The sequence below is a fragment of the Vipera ursinii genome, assembly GCF_947247035.1.
Source record: "Vipera ursinii genome assembly, chromosome: 3".
NCBI lineage: Eukaryota > Metazoa > Chordata > Lepidosauria > Squamata > Viperidae > Vipera > Vipera ursinii.
Window position 1 is genome coordinate 171,307,572 of NC_139516.1, and position 15,969 is coordinate 171,323,540.

A 15,969-nucleotide genomic window follows, 5' to 3' on the forward strand; every position below is an offset into this window, starting at 1 on the left:
CAATTATGGAGGGTCATCTGCCTTTCTCAGTCATTTCTGTTATGAATGCACATAGTTCTTTGATTGCAAGAGCTTTGGCTCATAATTATTTTTAAAAAAAATACCAAGATGACAGTAGCTGGCCATCTTTTTTGGCTGCTTTTGATATCACAACAATTTCTCATTAGAGCATATGTCAGCTTCTCAGAGATTATAATTTAGAAGTCCAGAATGTTATTGTTGCAGTTATTTGGCAATAGCATGTCCTTCCTCAGAGAAGCAAAGACAGATGCATTTCCTTTCCTGCATTGGAAAGGAAAAATAAATGCTATCACCATATGGATGATGTAAAACTAATAGTAAACATAGTATAATGAGGGAGAAGAGACACAATTAAGAGATCTATTTCGGATTCTCCTATTATAGGAGATTGGTGAAATATGTATGAAAGTTTCTAAGCCAAATAGGATAAAATACAGCAAACCATTTTGAATGGGTCAGATTCATGCCATTTTGCTAGTGGAAATAATAATTTTAGCTAGTATTTCTTAAGTTGCGACATGCAAATTAGCTTTGTGTATGTTTCCTTGCTTCAATCTTTTATTTGTTTGATATGGCTGGCACCATAGTACTAATATAGGGTCTTGTAATGAGTCTATCTGATATATTAGTTTCCCCTTTGAAGTTGCATTACTGAAATAAATGAACTTTTGCATGATATTCTAATTTTTCAAGCTTCACCTGTATAGGAGTGAATGTTAGAATAGTTAAATGCAGCCTGAACCTGACATATATTCAAAATCAAGCAACTGATGTGAGTGGACTTTAATTTAGAATGATCTGCATTTGTATGTACATACACATGCATGTATACACATGCCCAAGCAAACTTGCTGAAAGCTCTAGGTCACAGGTCTGCAACCCGCGGCTCCGGAGCCGCATGTGGCTCTTTCATCCGTCTCTTGCAGCTCCCAGTCCTCTGCCATGTGCAGTCAAAAAAGTTCAACCAATCAATTCAAATATGCAGGGTAGGTGCATAGCTCGCCTTGGCTCCACTCTTCAGTCAAACCCTGTTCTGCGCATGCACGCATCTATGCGCATACGCACACATTTTTTGTGGCTCCCAGTTTTCCCTTTTGTGAGGGAACCGGTTCCGAGTGGCTCTTTCACTGTTTCAGGTTGCTGACCCCTGCTCTAAGTCAATCAAGGTCTGACCTTAAATGTAAGTTGTCTCTGAGAAAGTAGAAACTAGACTTGCAACTGCCCGTAAAACTAAGTTTGAGATATAATTAATTTATGAATTTCTAGATGCTAAAAAATTCTTGTTCCCAGTTTTGTAGAATCTATTTTACATAACTAATTAAATGTACCATTCAGTTCTATTCCACCAGAGGAGGGATAGAGGACTGGATTGGACACAATTCTAGAAATGGAAGGAATTTACTTCAAATCTAGTCATGCAAAGTACCCTGTTTATCTTTTACTAGTTATTTGAAAGACTGCAGATTCTTGTTTCTCGGAGTGTGTACAAACCACAAAATTAGTGTTATTTTCAACTCAAAACAAAAACAGGAAATTAGGCTGAACTGAAACCCCAAACAGGAATCTTATGGGATATATAAGGGAAGGCCGAGTATGTAGGCTAACTTACCAATCTCCCCAGAGCCATTCTTTCTCTACCCACCCCCTTAAAAAAATGCCTTCGAGTCAGTTTTTTTTTTACTCTTGACAATAAATTTTTGCAGTTTCCTTGGCAGCATTTTTAGAAGGGATTTGCCATTATCTCTTTCCTGGGGCTGAGACAGACTAGTTGGTTTCAAGACTAGAACTCAGAGACTCCCAGTTTCTAGTCTGATGTCTTAACAATTGCACCAGAATGTTAATCTCCACATAGATGCTGCAAACGACCCTATCTTTTCCTTGAATCACTTCCGCCTGGAATATATGTTTCATATCTATGCCTAGTTCAAATACGTTTTGCTGACAAAGTCTGTTGTTTGCTCATAATATTTTGCTTATTTCTTTTTAATATAATTTAGACATATTTTCAAATGTTTTTTTCTCTAGTGCTAGAAACAATTTAAGGGCTCAAATAAACATACTATGTTTCCAGGCTGAAGCTCCATTCTCAGCTGCAGAATAAAGCAGCTCCTTTGGCCACAGAAGAAATGGGCTGGCTGGGTGGGACTGTCAGTGCCAGAGGTGAGTGGAAATGACACCCCCGAAAATAAGACCTGGCGCCTCTTTTGGAGGCAAAAAAATAAAAAAATAAAAAATAAGACCAGCGTCTTATTTTCGGGGAAACATGGTATATGTATCCATGAAATGAGCAGTATGTCAGATATTTATATTCATTTTTCAAGTTGGTCCTTAATACTTCACTTACTTACCTTCTTTAAATTAATGAAGGAGAGAAGCAACCTAGAAATTTCCTGAAGTTAGAATAATTAATCAGTGGAACAACTTGTCTCCAGAAGTTGTGAATGCTCCATCACTGGACGTTTGTAAAAAGAGATTGGACAACTATTTGTCTGAAATGGTATAGGGTTTCCTGTCTGAGTAGGGGGTTGGACTAGAAGACCTCCAAGATCCCTTCTAACTCTGTTGTTCTGTTTAGACTGAACTCAGTTGTGGAGCTAATTGGAATTCTACCACTAATGAAATCAGTAATGAAAATAAAGATTTATATACATACAGTATGTATTTCATTTATGCCTTGCTTTTCATCCCAAGAGCTCAAAGGTGACATAAATGTTCTCAGTTTCCTCATTTCTAACGTAGAGAGGTGGTGTGGTGTGGTAGTGTGTAGAGTGGTGGTGGTGGTGGTGGTGGTTTTTTTTTTGTGTGTGTGTGTGTGTGTGTGTGTGTGTGAGAGAGAGAGAGAGAGAGAGAGAGAGAGAGAGAGAGAGATGTTCAATGAACTATATAGATGAGTGCAGATTGTCTATATACATCCGGAAGGAATAAGACTTACAAAAGAAAAGCAATTCAGGAAAGGCAGGAATTGCTGTTTCTGTTTTGATCTCTTCTACTACCAGTATGTCAGGCTTGGCTTCAAACACATTATGCCTGGTGAGCTTTTAGCAGAAAAGTTGCTCTGATCATTTAGAATTTTTTGCAATACAAGTAAGATACAACAATCAGATTAGAAATGAGTAACATTAGGTGGATTTTTAAGGTTTAGATAGAACTTTCTTCTATTCTGTAGTGGTATATTTCTAGCTTTTACAACAAACTTCTCCCTCTGCATTTGACATGTCACTTTTTTTTCTAGGCAAGGATTTGACAAGAATTGCCTTCCAGTGAAGAACTTTGCCTTTTGAGTTCCATGTAGAACCTAACTGATAGGGCAGCTGCAGTTTCAAGGAACAGGCTTTCTTTGATGTGCTTTAAGCCCCTTCTTGGCTGTACTTTCCAGTTACTTAGAAATCCTGGGTACACCATATTCAAACATCGCAGATGATCTTTCCTGACGCTTTAATATTTCAAAGTGTCAGATGTGTGTTTTGTTTTTTCTTTGCTGTACAGCTTTTTAAAATAAATATCTTCATTATGTTTCATACGCAAATGTTAAAATACAATCTAACGTAAAGAGGGAAGGGAGGGGAATAACGGGATATAGCTTTTAAATAAAAGCAAGCACATAAATTTTGCTGTCCACAGAAGCCATAGTCTGTTCTTCATACGATCAAGCAATTCACTAAAGTTGGCGTCTATATTGTTAAAAATGATTTTGCTATCATTCTTCAATAGTTCATGAGATATACACGATGGATAAAATTATAGTGGCAGATTTTCCTTGCTTTGGGATTTTATTGCAAGATTTATGCAGTATTTTATTAGAAAATGTTCTTTCTACTAAGATAACTAAGGATAACTTAAGTTCTTAGATGCTAACTTTTTTCATAAGTGAGATTATGAGGCCTGCCAATTCACTCAGTCTTTTGAGAAGTGTTGTTTTGATAGAAATACAGGAAATTGCCTCATAACTGCAAAAACTACTAGCCTATGAGAGTCTCTAGGACATGTTTTTCATGCCAGTTTGTAACAAGCCAAATAATTGGAAACGTTTGGATAGCATTGTCTTAAATATAATTCCATTTTCTTATGACATATTATTTAATGTTTTATTAAAAAGTACATAAGCATAAACTGTTCTATAACAGATATAAATTTCAGTTTCATTGAAGACCTGTGCAGTTAAAAAAGTCCATACAAGCTCTTTTCTGATTTCTTATTTGTAGCTATAAGAAGTTTTAGAAAAAATTCTTTTCATGTGTTTTCATCAATTTTTTGTTGTATTTTATTGCTTTTAGCTGGCAAACCTGGTGTATTAATTGTGAAGATCTTAGAAATGCATGAAGAATGCACTCTTTGCATAGCTATCTGTCATCAACTGGGACAAATTTGTACTGATGGCTCTATCATAAAAGAAATTGTTGAAATTCAGCCAAGACTTAAAGTTCTTTTTGCAAAAGAAACAACAGCTCATTTGAAGGCAATACCACAGGATGTCATATATATTCATCCTCCTTGGTAAGTATGTAAAACATTCTCAACTAGTCATACCGTCAACCAATCATTCCATAGTCAATTTGGTTTAGTGGTTAAGGCACCAGACTAGAAAGCAGGAGATTGGGAGTTCAAGGTCCATCTTGGTCATGAAAACCAGCTGGGTGACCTTGGGCCAGTCACTTTCAGCCCAGTTCACCTCACAGGGTGGTTGTTGTGAGGAAAATAGGAGGAGGAATTTGTGTTGGATATGTTCGCCATGTTGAGTTATTTGTAGATAGATAGATAGATAGATAGATAGATAGATAGATAGATAGATAGATAGATAAAGGTAAAGGTAAAGGTTCCCCCGCACGTGTGTGCTAGTCGTTTTCGACTCTAGGGGCCGGTGCTCATCTCCGTTTCAAAGCCGAAGAGCCAGCGCTTGTCCGAGGACGTCTCCGTGGTCATGTGGCCGGCATGACTAGACGCCAAAGGCGCACGGAACGCTGTTACCTTCCCACCGTGCTGGTCCCTATTTTTCTACTTGCATTTTGACGTGCTTTCGAACTGCTAGGTTGGCAGAAGCTGGGACGAGTAACAGGCGCTCACTCTGTTACGCGGCACTCGGGATTCGACCCGCCAAACTGCCGACCTTCTGATCGACAAGCTCAGCGTCCTAACCCACTGAGCCACCGCGTCCCTTAGATAGATAGATAGATAGATAGATAGATAGATAGATAGATAGATAGATAGATAGATAGATATAAAATAAATAAAAATGCCTAAGTGCTCCTTTAGCAGAGTAGCCAGTAGCTCTCTTTTAGAGTAGACCCAAATTTAACTTAGATTTTATTTTTCTTTATTCCAGTAATAATGTAGTTATCTTTGTGGTCTATTTCTTATGTTCCTGCATTTTGCTAAATGCTAAGATACAGTAATGATTCAAACATTAACATATTTAATTTGCATTTGAGAAAACATAATTTAAAGAGATTCTAGCAGGAAAATAGCTTCACTATTGTAGTGTTGTGGTGATAATCATGCAGGATTAATGCTATATGCTAAAGACATTTATTCTTCATCTCATTTCACTCTGGCATGAGATGAACAGTACTTTGTTTTCCCCAATAAAAGGGGGGGGAGATTCTGTTACCATTGTTTTTATAGAGCCCTTTGATATCATCTTTGCATTTTGAAAAGTTATAGATATTTAAGCAGACAGTATGGATAAAAAAATAAACATCCAAATCCCCACCATCAAAAAGAAAGTAAGTCCTTTTTACATTCCTGCTTTGAAGATTTTGTAGAAACAGAAAAAGTAAAAAAGTTCTGATAAGGGAAAGACACTGAACCACCCTACAATAAAATTTAACAAAATTCAAAGTCAGTTCCAGCAGAAGCACTGCTGGAAAACAGATATTATTGGACAATCTGTAGATGATTTACCCCTTCAAAGAACTGGAGATAATGAACTATTTTATATGGGGGGAAAATGGAACAGCTTGCTTAGCCTCTGCCTAATGTCATCATTCAAAATAGGATTTTACATCCAAAAGTCTTATTTTAAAGCAGTTGCTTTTCATCTACTTGAATTGGGAGCAATTAACAAATTAGCCTTTTATCAAATTCTTTCATATTTATTGTAGTACATGCTTGACAATCAAATCTGTAGAAATTTGGGGATTTTGAATTTTTTTGTATGGATGCTACTCAGAAACAAAGCCAATTCCTAACTTTCTTTTTACCTTTTAACAATAATATTGGTTTAAATGTTCATGTGACTTGGTTAACCTTTATGTATAGTATATGATTTGTGCTTCACACCTCTTTCAATATGGATTCAAATGTCCATGGTGCTATAGCATCTTTCAACTTTCCTCATCCTCCTACATCTACTTCTACTACTTCTACTTCTTGTTACAGAAAGCTATAGTTCTGATATAGATAGAAATAAAATGGTTCCAATAGAACAGGCATGTTAAACTGCTGGCCCATGGGCCAGATGCATCATACTGAAACCGCGCCCACCCCATTCCCGGCAATGGGGAAAAAGTCACGATACATCACGCGACATCACGTGATGTCGCAAGTTTGACATGCCTGCAATAGAAAGAATATTTGTAGCTCAGGTTTGAACTGTGGAGTCCTAGGTACTCTCTGAGCTTAGTTACAAACATTTCATTACCTGAGTAGGTGCTAGTAAAGGTGGGATTTTGCTCCCTGTTTATATACAATAGCTTGTCCTGCTCATGGTGTTCTTTTGTCTCTTTTGAAGGGTGTATGTATGAAGCAATAAAGGAGAATATTTGTAGCTCAGGATTGAAATGGGGGATCCTTGATGGTCTCTGAATTTGGTTGCTTTCTTGCAGACTTTTCATTAACCAAACCAAGTAATATCATCAGTGGTGTATATATGTGATTTTTCTCTGCATGTCTGATGATGGCTGATTTGTCTAAATGCCAAGCCTCCAGGAATTACTAGCATTTTGGGATTTAGCTTGATCTAGGATGCTCACAGTTTCCAAGTTGAAACTGTGTTGGGTCTATCTATGAGAATAAGGAGTTTTCATCATGTCTTGTGATTGCTAGCTAATGTTCATGGATGTGCTCTGCTAGTCTTCTGCCTGTCTATTCTACATAGTAATTGTTCGTTTTTACACTGTATGTTATAGATGACTCCTGTTTTTTCTTTTTTGAGCTACCAGGTTTTTTGGTTTGCTTAAGACGTTTTGAAAGACTTTAGTTCAGACATGTCAAACACAAGGCCCGGGGGCCAGATCCGGCCCGCGAAGTGGTTTCATGTGGCCCGCGAAGCCATCCTGGAAACAGTGAGGGAACGGCCCCCACTGCCTTGGCCCTGGCCCAGAGACCCTCCTTCTGCCAGAGACCCTCAGATCTGTCCCACTCCTGCCCAGGCCCCCATAGGCACCCTTGATGCAAACGATGTAGAGCTGGCCACGCCCACCCAGTAGGCCATACACACTCTAGCCACACCCACCAAGTAGGCCACGCCCACCCTGGCCATACCTACCCGGCCCCTTGAGGGCAACCGCAATGCTGATGCGGCCCTCAGTGAAATTGAGTTTGACACCCCTGCTTTTTAGTTGGTTCTGTGCTACAGTGATTTTCTGTGTTATAATAGTCTGTTGGTTGTTTCTGATATGGTTTTGAGGTATGATTCTGTTATCTTTTTCATAGCTTGTGTTGGTTGTACTGTACTGGTTGAATGGCCAGGCCCTTTTTCATAAAGTTGCATCCATGTCCATTTCATTGGAAGATGTGTCTGTTTCTTTTTTTCTGGATTGCTGCTATGCATTTGTACTTGTATGAATAATGTTCTTACACACCTTTTCTTGTGGGAAGTTGGTTTGTTAATGGTAATGGTGCACTTGGTGAGTAGGAGTTGTTTTTTGATACATTTCCTGAGAAGACACCCCTGATCTAGCCCTATTAATATATAAAATAATAAACACTTTGAAATAATTTGAGCAAGGGTAAATAATTATTGGCTTTTAATTTTCCACAGCTATGAATAAATTACCTTATACCTGAAATAAAAGTCAAGTTTCCTGTTCATAATTAATGTAACAATAATGAAATGAAAGCAGTATTAGAGACAAATGGTTTTAGATAGATGCTAACTTCAGGGAAAATAACATGACATTTTTATTAAAGGCAATAACATTTGGAACAAACTAGAAGAATCCCTCAGAGACTAGTTTGGGGCATTTGTTTTAAATTATCATTAAATTTGGGGAGGAAAAAGGAATTAGCTGATTACATTTGCTACTAATAGCATGCTAGTGTGTTTTAATTCAGCTTAAATCTATGTTAAATGTAATGTTCTCTTAAATTGAAATAGCAGATATTAATGAAATTGTATACAGTATACAATATGTCATATATTTGTGACCTATAAATATGAAGTTAATTGGGAGCTAATTGCTGTTTGGGAGCTGCCCCAAGCTTGATATAGGTTGGATGACTATATAAATTTTAATAAATAAGACAGATTTAAGATTCTTGGATTAGGTGAGAAGTTGTGAATAGGCCAAAACAGTTACTTTATCACTGATCAACTATATTACAAGAATCTCCCAAGACTGTCTCCATTTCTTTGGGAACCAACATATCAGGTTTTCTAGTCTGGTCTATGATGCTTCCTTCTCCAGAGCGATTCCATACTGGTGCTCCTCTTGACTCCCATCTCCCATTCTGTCTGTGATTCCACAGCTCAGCATCTCAGTTGTTGAGCATATTGGTCATTAAGTGAGATGTCATGTGACTGCCTTGCTTAATGATCATAAACCCTGCTCACCTAATTGTGGTTGTTAAACAATTGCATAGATCATTAAGCAGAGTGTGGAGATGCTTCCAGTTGGGGGAGGTCCAGGGCACACCAGCATACTGAAATATGGTTCAGGCTAGGAGGCATTAGCAGGCTCCAGAGTCTTCTGGCATGCACAAGGCTGCTACTGCCCTGGATGACTTTGGCCTGCTTCCCAACTAGCTATGTCCGGGTGCCCTCAACTGACTCCAGGGTGTACCAGTGCACACCTGAACCTTCCATGGGCCTATCCTGCTCTCCACCCAGCTATATTGTGGGAGCACTTGGCCAGCTCCAGGACTCAGCAGACCATAACTTACCTTTCTGTTTTTCTGCCATTTCTGACAGATGCACCCAGGCAAAGTGAGATCAAGACTGCCTTCTGCCATTCTGCAAATGGGTACTCTTCTTGTGATTCTTAAGGGGGTTCCTTTTTAAGAATTACATAATTGTGGAGTGCTTGGCAACCAGTTATAAATGCAAAGAGGTTGCCAAGCACCCAAAATGCAGTCATTTGACTACATGAGGAGTGGTATGACATTTTAGGAAGGCTAAAAATGTTTTGCAGGCCATAAAGCATAGTTCATTGTAACTATGAACAGTTGTCAAATGACCAGGGACTATCTTCAAATACTCCTTACCCATTTGACACAAGACCTTTGGACATTTTTAAGTACTGTAACATTTTCTGTTGAAGAAAATAATTGATAAAATAAATTACGGTTGGCTTATGGCAGAGGTCTCCAACCTTTCCGGGCTCATGGCCCGGAGGAAAGGAAAGCAGCTTCCAAATTGGTGCGCAGACGTAAACGGGGCCATACGCACTGGCATGGTACTAGCAGCCCCGTTTGTGCATGTGGCATGTGCTGGCGCTGTGAGCATGTGCAAATGGCCGCACACACCCCATGGCAGCTAGCAGCCCTGTTCACGCATGCACGAACAGGCCACACACACTCACCCGGTGCTAGCAGCCCCATTTGCGCCCATGCACATGCACATGCGCAAACAGGGCTGTGGGTGCTAGCGCAAGTGGGAATGCGCGTCCTTGCAAGCATGCAACGGCCAACCATTTCCACGGGCCGCTGGCAAAGAGCCTGCAGCCCAGTCCCGGGTCACAGCCCATAGGTTGGGGACCCCTGGCTTATGAGGCCTGACTTTTATACATCTCATGTAAGACACAGAAAAGATCACAGTGGAATTTGACTTGCATTTGGCCTTCTGTATTTGGGATAATATATACCCATAGGAAATCCAAAGTTTATTAACTAAAACCTCAATAAAATACCGTTTATACACCACTTTAATCAAGTTGATCTTTAATCAGTTTACTGTCCCAGTGTGTGTCTATAATAAAATATTTGCATGAAGTTATTGGAATAATTCTAACCTTTTCAGTAGCTAAGTTATGCAAGTGGGATGATATGATAGAATCACTAGGTCAGTCAATCTCCATTAACAGTGGAAATGCTTGTGCACAAATACAAAAACACTGTCCCAATTGATCACTATATTTATTTTACTTGTCACCTTTCTAAAGTAATAAAAAAACAATTATTCCTACAAGCATGCAAAACAATTGCATGTTCATAGGAATAAAGAATTATCTGAAGAATGTATAAAACCTATAATATCTGGATAAAAGCGTTCTCTATAGGCCTAAAAATAAAACCAATTTATTTTGTTTTGAAACAAAATAAACATTGAAGGTAGCAGATTTTGTTAAACTGATTCTAACAATTTATGTCTTTAACTTTTGAGTCGGCAAGGAATATTAGTAGTTGAACATATAATAATAATAAAAAGGCTTGCAATTTGTATGAAAATGCAATAAATTACAGCAACAAATTTAACATCAGAATTCTATTATACTCTAGTCTTAAAAGTACACATCTGCTTTTATTTTAGGTTTAAAAATGTCCACTTACCAAACAAATTAGATTAAACAAATCTGTAAATAAAATGGTTGCTTACTTCAATAAAATGGTTGAATTTCTTTCTTTGTTAACTTTCTTTGGTAGAGTTAACTTAATATTATTGTTTAGTTTCAAATATAGAAGTGTCTCAATTATTTTTAATGAATGCTGAAAAGTTTATATTGATAAACATTTATCTGCTTAGTAGCTACTTGCATGTAAAATTTAGCTTTAAATATTTATTAATATGAAATGTTAACTTTGTACTAAACAACACATGGAAGAAAAATCACAACCAGGTAATAGGTACTGTAGTTGTCTGTTTTCAGTAGACATCGAATGCACAACAAGGAAAAGAAATGTTTGGATGATAAATTAAGTGTTGTGATGAAGTTAAATATACATTGGGAATTCTGCATGGGACAGTGTAGTCCAGGCATGTCAAACTCATGACATCGTGCGACATATCGCGACTTTTTCCCCATTGGGGTGGGTGCGGTTTCGGCATGACGCATCCGGCCCGTGGGCCGGGGTTTGGCATGCCTGGTGTAGTCAATCTTTTAGAAATTAGCAGCTGTGCATATTTGTGGGTGTGGAGAAAGCAAGGACTACAGGGATTTGGCGATATCATCCATATGGGCTGGACCAAGACTCTTTTTTTTTTAATCTGAAGTTGTATTAGGAATTGTAACTAGCATATATTGGGATTTATTCTTCAGCTTTTGAGCATTCCTCATCTCAAAAAAATACAGGAAAACGTTGCTTATTTCAGCAATTGTTCATTGCAAGAAGTTCTAAAAAAATAAGAAAAAGTACTCAGGAACCACCTGTCACTCTGCTGTAATAGAGTGTCCAACTCTGTCATAGAGTAAGATAGGCCAGATAAATCGAATCTTTCATAGTCTGCTGTCAAACTGATACTTTATTTCAAAAGTTGTATGAAGAAGAAATGATAAGTAGAAAGAGTGTAAAGGTAAAACATAGTCATTAAGAGATACTGTTTTTTAGCTTTGTTGAGATACAACTCCTACCATTTCCAACCAGAACAGTTGTCTATGAATCCTGGAGATGATGAGAGTTATATCTTTAATAGCACTCTGATGGGAAAATCTTGTCTATAAATTTGATACACAGTGCAGGGCTAAGTGTACTTCAAGCCTGTATTTTGCTCCCTGAGTGGGCAAAAATGCATCAACATAAATAGCACTGTCCCACATGACTAAGCTTCATTGTGAGTTTTCTCTTGTTGTTCCTCCAGATTTATTGAGGGACAATTTCAGGACAAAGAAAGTGATTAAGTGCCTCAAATATTGGCAGGAAAAAATCATTAATCACTTTTCTTAGGTTTACAAACATAAGGATATATAAGGAGTGCCCTGTTTCATTAGCTCTTGGGCCCATCTAATCCAACAATCTGCACAAGGAAGCCAGCAGATGGCTTTCCCAGCAGATGGCTTTCAGAGGCAGCCACTCTTCCATCCAAAAATAGTTATTGATCCCTGTGTCTTACATAAATTGGTCTAGGCCTGCTGGTAACCAAGCTGATAGTTAGCATCACATCTCTTAGTAGCAAATTCCAAACTTCCATGTGTTGTGTTAAAAAAAAACATTTTGCCTGATGGATTTTTTAGGGACTCTGGCTACTCCTGTTTTCATCTTGTGCTCCTCCTGTGCTTCACCAGAACAATGCCCCTTCCCCCTAAAACTATTGTTGTCCCAGGAGAGGGAAAGGCTTGTATCAACATAAAGCACACAAAAACTGATCAGTCAGTTGGGTTGAGGTTGGCATTAGATTGACAGCCAATTCTTACTTAACCCTGCTTCTTTCACATGTTCTACCAACTTATTTCTCTCTCTCTCTCTCTTGCCATCATTGTCATGGAGATATGATTGTTGTATAGTAAAATAACCCCAAACAAAATCCCCAGGTGGCAGTTTTACTATGCACTAAAATGAAATGTCTGGACTTTCTCTTACCCCAACTCAAAATGCCTAGAGAGCCCAACTGTCATAGTTCTGATAGACAGAGATGAATAAGGCATAACTTTGAGGCTTGAAAATCTCTCAAATAACATGTTTATTAGTTACAAAGTATCAGCACTGTCAAAAGTGAAACCAAGTCTGAATACACAAGTAACAATTACCCAATTACAAAGTTAAATGTCCCACCCACAAAACTATGCAAACAACTACGTTCCCCAATATACTCATTTGGTGGGCTTTTTATGTAACGCCCAGTGCCTAGTTGTGGGAGCAGCAGATGACCTTGCTTCCCATGGGACAGAAGATTATTTTGACTAACAAATCACCTGGGCAAACCCCCTCCCCTCCGATCTAGAAGTTGGCATGATTTTATTTTTGCCAGGTTCATCACCAAGATGTCACTGGTTATTTGTACGGTGAAACTAGCGTTGAGAGAAGAGGGAAGACATCAGTTTAATGGAGAAAAGCAGAAGGTGATTTCAGGTTGCCATTGTAGCAGGCTATAGATGAGATATAGGTGATATCTGTAAGAAATGTTCCTTGAAAATGATTAGCAAAGTGTCTTCATGCCACAGAAGTTAGGTTGAAAGTTGGAAGTTAGGATGAAATTTCAGTTTAGTAGGTGAAAAAGAAGCAGGTGCCCTGATATTTGTTAGGTATTTGACAAGGATTAAAATCCTGGCAGCATTTGGCTGGCCTAAGAAATGAAAAAGGATGGGTCCATAGTGGCTAGTATGTGGATGGGAGAATATAAGGAAATAGAGGACTGTAAAGTAGAGTGGGAAGTCAATGAAATATTTTGGAAGACTTCCACGGCAAACTGCTGCAGTCATGAACTAAGAGTTGAGTTTGGATTGCACATATATAGTATATATAGGTAATGTTTAAAGTTGTGATTGGTTTTAAGCCTAGCATTTCTTTCAGTATCTAAACATTTAAGGTGATGGCAGCATATAAGAAACCAAGATATCACAAAAATACCATGTTTTATGTGGAATTTATTTCTATGCCCTTTTTGTTCGGTTTTGGACTTTCTAAGGTTTCTCTGTTAATCTCTGAAATATTTGTTTCTTTTTGTTTCTGACATTAAAATTGTGATGAACCATGTTGATAAATAATGTTTTCTTAATTTAAATATATTTATTTCGAAGAATCTGTGAGTTTGCAGTTTCATTCCAGAAGCTTACATTAGAGATTTAAAAGGAATCAAATTTCTTACCGAATTTGGACCAGGGAATGTTGGATATGACTGCATGACCACAAATCTCTGGAATGTGGTTTAGGAAGGTCATGGGATTTTGAGCCATATTTGAACAACTTTATTTCCTTTAAGATACTCATGAGTTTTGTTGTGATAAATAGTTAAGCCTAACTATGCATTCCTTTGCAATTCTTCCTTCCTGCGTGCTGGCTCCTTTGGCTAGTAAAAATTGTTTTTTTCCCAATAACTGAAACTATTGTTAAAAACAGAATCGGAGGAATAATAAAACAATCAATGCTTTTAAAATAACGTAAAATGAAAGATGAAACCTACGTGTGTTCCTTTTGTAATCCCAACTCACCCATACATAGTAAGAAAAAAAGCATGGCATGGAATAAACAGATTTTTTTTAAAGTTAAATCTGTGATTAATTATTTTTTTCTGGGAAACAAAAAAATGAAAGGTTAATGGTGTTTATTTCTTCGGAATTCAAAATAACTGAAATGCACAATAACCCTTACATGTGCAGTTTATTATAAGAATGAGTATTTTATTTTGTAAAACTCTACATATACAATAAATAGGTTAAAGGTTATTCTAAATTAGAGTAAGAAATAATGTAGCAGATAATAATGTGGTATAGGGGAACTCCTTTTGAAGTTACAATGGCACTAACCATTGTGATATGGTGCTGTCTCCCGGAAAGCATTGTTGATGTGGTTATGGGTCTTGTGTACTCTGAGGAAGATGAAAGTCATGCCAGAGGTTCGACCATACTAGGCAGTCTCATTAGAGGAGCAAGATGAGGAGTGTCTCTCCTATAAGCAGTATAGTGAGATGTAATTTACAGAAACTCATACCAGATCAGTCATTGTCCAGGTCAACAACACCAGTCCACACTAGCTGTTGGAGTTCCTGGACATTTGGTGACAAATGGACTAGAGAACTCAGGACTGTTGGCTCAGCAACCAGACCAACCAGGTGGAGAAAAATTATTTACCTGTCACAAATACACAAAAATTGAAACAAAGAAATAATCTATTATTACAAATCAAGTCAAATGAAAAGAGAATATTTGAAAAGAATGCATCAGTTCTGGAAAGAACAACATCCAGAATCAGAAATTACAGAATGAAGACTAGCGGATTAACACTGATTTATAATACCAAATAAAGTATTCACAGAAGCAGACTTGGAAGAACTGCGAAGGACAGAGAAATCAAAGCATTGCCAGAAGTAGCTTAGACTGTAGAGGCAAACTGGGGGAGGGGTCTTCAGTAAAGGAAGCTAGCATAGCTATTGAAAAATTTTCATTGCCAAACTGGGACTGCTCTCCTCTACCTTCTCAGAAGGAATAAAGCCTTACAATTAAAAAAAACCCCAAGAATTGAAACAAAGAATAACTAAGTATATGAAAGCAACAGAATAAGGTTGCCCACATTGAAGCTTATTCCAATGAAACAGCTAGCACAAGCATTAAAAGATGTCAATACCATAAAATTAAATATAAGCATCAGCTCACTGCAAGAGACAACCAGCTAATGTACAATACATCTGCAGAAGAAGAAAACCAAAGAATACCCGATAAAGAAGTACCACCTAAAAATAAGGAAGATTAATGAAGCACCAGAAAATAATAAAGCAACAAATTACATATCTAGCGAAGAAAATCAGCAGAATTGCACAACTATGGGCAGAATCTCCAATTTCAATTGAATCAGAAAAGTTTCTACCAATGGACACTAGATCAGGGCTTTTCAACCAGTGGTACGGGTACCGTCTGTGGTACATTGGCACCTGGCAGGTGGTATGCAACCATTCTAGAAAAGTGGTAGCAGGGGAGGGGAATGAGCTGAACCGGTGGCAGCACTGCATAAGCCTGAGCGAGAGATGGTTGGAGCTGCAGGGCTGTCAGGGCTCAGCGAAAGCACCAAGATCAGTGCTTTTTTGGGGCTGTCAGGCCTCAGTGGAAGCGCCAGGATCAGTTCTAGGCTCCAGCTGGAGCTCGGTGCTGATCCTGGCGCTTCTGAGCCCGATCAGTTGCAATGTTGCAGCATTTCCAGGGTCTTGTG

The 15,969-nt window shown here is 38.1% G+C and overlaps 1 protein-coding gene across 1 annotated transcript in view; it reads left to right on the forward strand.

The window, feature by feature from the left end:
- SPIDR (scaffold protein involved in DNA repair) overlaps positions 1–15,969 on the forward strand; it is a gene marked incomplete at its 5' end in the record, with an annotated part of 189,903 nt that overhangs the window by 72,674 nt on the left and 101,260 nt on the right. Inside the window, one exon of the mRNA XM_083360314.1 lies at positions 4,296–4,515. Coding sequence (XP_083216440.1) covers positions 4,296–4,515 — 220 coding nt within the window. The remainder of the gene's footprint in view (positions 1–4,295; positions 4,516–15,969) is intronic.